Raw genomic sequence first — 3,345 nt, 5'->3', positions numbered from 1 at the left:
ATGCTTCTAATTGATTTTGTTACTTTACAGAACCAAAGCCTGAAGTCAAGCCGTCCTTCTTCGAGAAAAGGGCGACTCACGTATCTCTTGGCATCTTAGGGTCATTCACGGGCATTGCGGCTGGGACAGCATTGTTGGCCGTAAAAGTGTTTTAAAGAAATTTGACCTCAAGTGATAGAGTTATTGAAAAATAATGTGGAAATAAACGTACTTTTTTCATCGAGGGCTGGTCACACAACCTTGGAACAGTACTTATCATATCTATGTTAATGATGAAGGCAGATTAATTATGAGTATTTGGGGGATCTTTTTACCTTTTTTCCTTCGTTTTATTGTGCATGCATTCCCTTTTGTTAAAAAATCATGATGACTGAGCTATATGACTTCAGTCCTTCTTCAATGAAAATGATTGCAGCTTCCGCTTATTTGATTTCGCACGTTCTTTCCAATGAATGAGGCTCGTTTTGCTCGTGAGGTCATTTCGATCACAACTTTTATTTGACATTTACAATGACGCAATATCAAAACATTGTCTGGATATAGAAATTCGCCCTGACCAAGTCAAATCCTAATGGGACGTCAAATCATCATTGCAGTCTAAATTCAAATGTTGTCAAGTTAGATATGCCGCATGGGGTTGGTCAGGAAATAGCACCCATCGGGATCTGAAAGGACATGTGCCAAAAAGAAGATTTATTGAGTAGTATTTCAGCTGTAGGTGCTTCTCATCACTTTTTTTTGAAGGTGTTCAAATTTATCTCAATAAAGCTAATCTAAATAATGCCAAATGTCAACGAACATGGGCTTTGTTTGGAGACCTTCTCAGTAGGGAGTCAGTCTCTTCTAAAAGAGGTCACACGTTTGCATTGCATAATAGGATAAAGCTTTGAATGGTTTATGACAAACTTGATCCACCATGGATTCAACCAACTCATTCCACAGGGTTAAGAGTGTCTTCTGTAATTAGAATTGAATTAGTGTGGTATTTCTCAATAAAACGTGCTTGACACACTGATCTTTCGCATGCTGCCGGTCTCGAGTTGGACTATAGCACCTCGAAAAAGGAAGTACTACCGTGTTCAACACCTTAAATTGTAAAGTAATTGGGACTTGTTTCTTGATAGACTCAGGAAGCACACATGTGATAATGTTAATATGAATAATCTAATGAAATTTTATAGCAATCTAATCTTATGAAAAAATGGGTTCAGAAAGGATTTATAAAGTAACAAAATAGTAGTAACAATCTAAAATACCATATTCATGAATCAGCTTGTTTTCAAGTAAGATTTGGCAGTGTCCTTGAAGAAAATATTCAATGATGCTCGTCATATTAGAACTCTTTCTTATACAGCGCATCAGTTCAAAATCTGTTTGGAAACTTTTTAGTTCTACTGATCGTTTACATTTTTGAAGTGGAGTCACTTGTCAAACCTCGCACGTCTCTGAATTCAGGGTCCCTTGGAACTTCCAATGAGATCGTAATGATTCAAAGTTGCAAAACTGGTGTGGCGAGTCTCAACCGAAATAGACGGGTGCTGTTATAGTAACTTTGGTTCTTAAGAGGATCCACGGTCTTATTTCAACCTATTCGTCTGAACCAAATATGTCTTACCCCTGAAGACCGAAACACCTACTTCTCAAACATCAGTACAGTATGCTAACAGCTATTATGGTTCTTAGCCACTTCAAAAACTTGATGAAAAAAGATGATGCCAAAAGCTTCAAGTTTCTTTCCGTTTTTTAAACAGTTAAATGCTTCTTTTTTCACTCTTATTGTATTGCTATTTACAAGTTCAGTTATTAATGACTTATTCATTTCTGGTCGCAGGAACACGAGATATACAATTTTAAATTTGTATGGTTCCTATTGATCGACCTTACGGAATATTTAATTCCACGCCACAAAAAGATATGTTTCACAATGTCTTTGTTGCTTCTTTGGGTTCATATTTGTTATTAGTGAGTAGATAGGTCCCCGGTTTTAATTATACTCTTCACTTTAGCTTTGTTTTCTTCCTCCCTGATGTGCACAGGCAGTCTTTCCCAAAGTTCAACAATTCTGGTAAAAATTGACTTCTTGTTTGCTTGGGGAGGGTAGGCTCTGGACGATCTTTGGCGCATGTACTTTTCACCCAAAAAAGTGAGACACTTGCATGAGACGGGTGAGACAACTGCGTGAGACTCATGAGATGAATACAGGCAACCTTTATAAGACGAGTGAATTGCTTGAGGATGACATATCTCTCTGGCCCCTCAATTTGTGGACGTGACAAATTATTCAGGTAATTGTTATATTAGGCTTCTTTTTGGTAATAGTTCAATCAAAGAAGAATATTGAATTTTCTAGTTTGGGAGAGGCGTATTTCGGATTTGGTGATTGCGAAGAAGGTTGGTACCTTCTTAAGCTTATCCATGATCACAAACTTGGAGAATTTGCTGGGAATCATGGGCGGACTAGCAAGCGAACTCAAGCTATCCAGGATGAGGTGGCAAAAAAATTCTCAGCCGTTTCTACCAAACCTTTCACCAAGGCTCAAATCCAAACCAAATGGAGGAATATGGCTTATCGTGCAAGACGGAAATTTTCCCAAGCCAAGGCGATCATGGTATTATATTGCATAAGAATAATGATTGCAAGAAAGAATTGCCATTTAGTATGAAAGTAATTCTTAGTTTAAGACTGGCGGTGGTCCCAAGCCCAAAGATGCCGAAATTGATGACTTGAGTCAAGAAATTGTCGACGCTACTGGAAGGACCTTCACCATACCCAACCCTTATGATTGTGGAGAGGGAGATAACTCTGGACGGGACAATTTGATGGATGAACGAGGGAGTGAAAGTGAGATTACCCACAACGAAGGAGCCAGAAGTGATGCTCTTGCATTGGAACCGGCTGGAGACTCTCCTAGCGTTCTCCCTGTGGTTCATGGTCTTACTAGCCTTTCTGTTTCCGGACGTGCCAATTCATCACGACTGAAACATTGCACCCAAGAGACAGCAGGAGGGGAAGAGGTCCAGAACTTTGTAAGAACAGCCAAGGCATGCAGGGTGGAAGAATCTGAGAGCAAGAGAGAACTGTATAGACTCTCCATCTTGGAAAAAGAGGCATAGCTCAAATCACTCAAGGTATTGCTCCAACCCCTAAAATAAAATAGTTCAGAGATTAATTCGTTAATATTTTCATCGCAAGCGTGACATTGAAGAATCCCAATTGGAATCTGAGACCGAAAGGTAGAAAGAAGTTGATGTCCATCCAACAAGAAGATGCAACATTCAAGGCCAAGATTGTCAAGCTTGAATTTGCTGCCAAAAAGACGGAGATTCAAAGGAAACTCAATTTGA

The 3,345-nt window shown here is 39.1% G+C and overlaps 1 protein-coding gene across 1 annotated transcript; it reads left to right on the top strand.

The window, feature by feature from the left end:
- Positions 1-1,840: 1,840 nt before the first annotated feature.
- On the top strand, positions 1,841-3,331 carry LOC131890479 (uncharacterized). The gene is made up of 4 exons (XM_059239828.1): positions 1,841-2,285; positions 2,351-2,609; positions 2,677-3,129; positions 3,194-3,331. Exons 1-3 carry the CDS (start codon positions 2,236-2,238, stop codon positions 3,112-3,114), a joined length of 747 nt encoding a protein of 248 aa, XP_059095811.1. The 5' UTR covers positions 1,841-2,235; the 3' UTR covers positions 3,115-3,129; positions 3,194-3,331.
- Positions 3,332-3,345: the final 14 nt, after the last annotated feature.

Source organism: Tigriopus californicus, chromosome 11, assembly GCF_007210705.1.
Source record: "Tigriopus californicus strain San Diego chromosome 11, Tcal_SD_v2.1, whole genome shotgun sequence".
Lineage (NCBI taxonomy): Eukaryota > Metazoa > Arthropoda > Copepoda > Harpacticoida > Harpacticidae > Tigriopus > Tigriopus californicus.
This window is presented reverse-complemented; position numbering and strand designations above follow the sequence as displayed.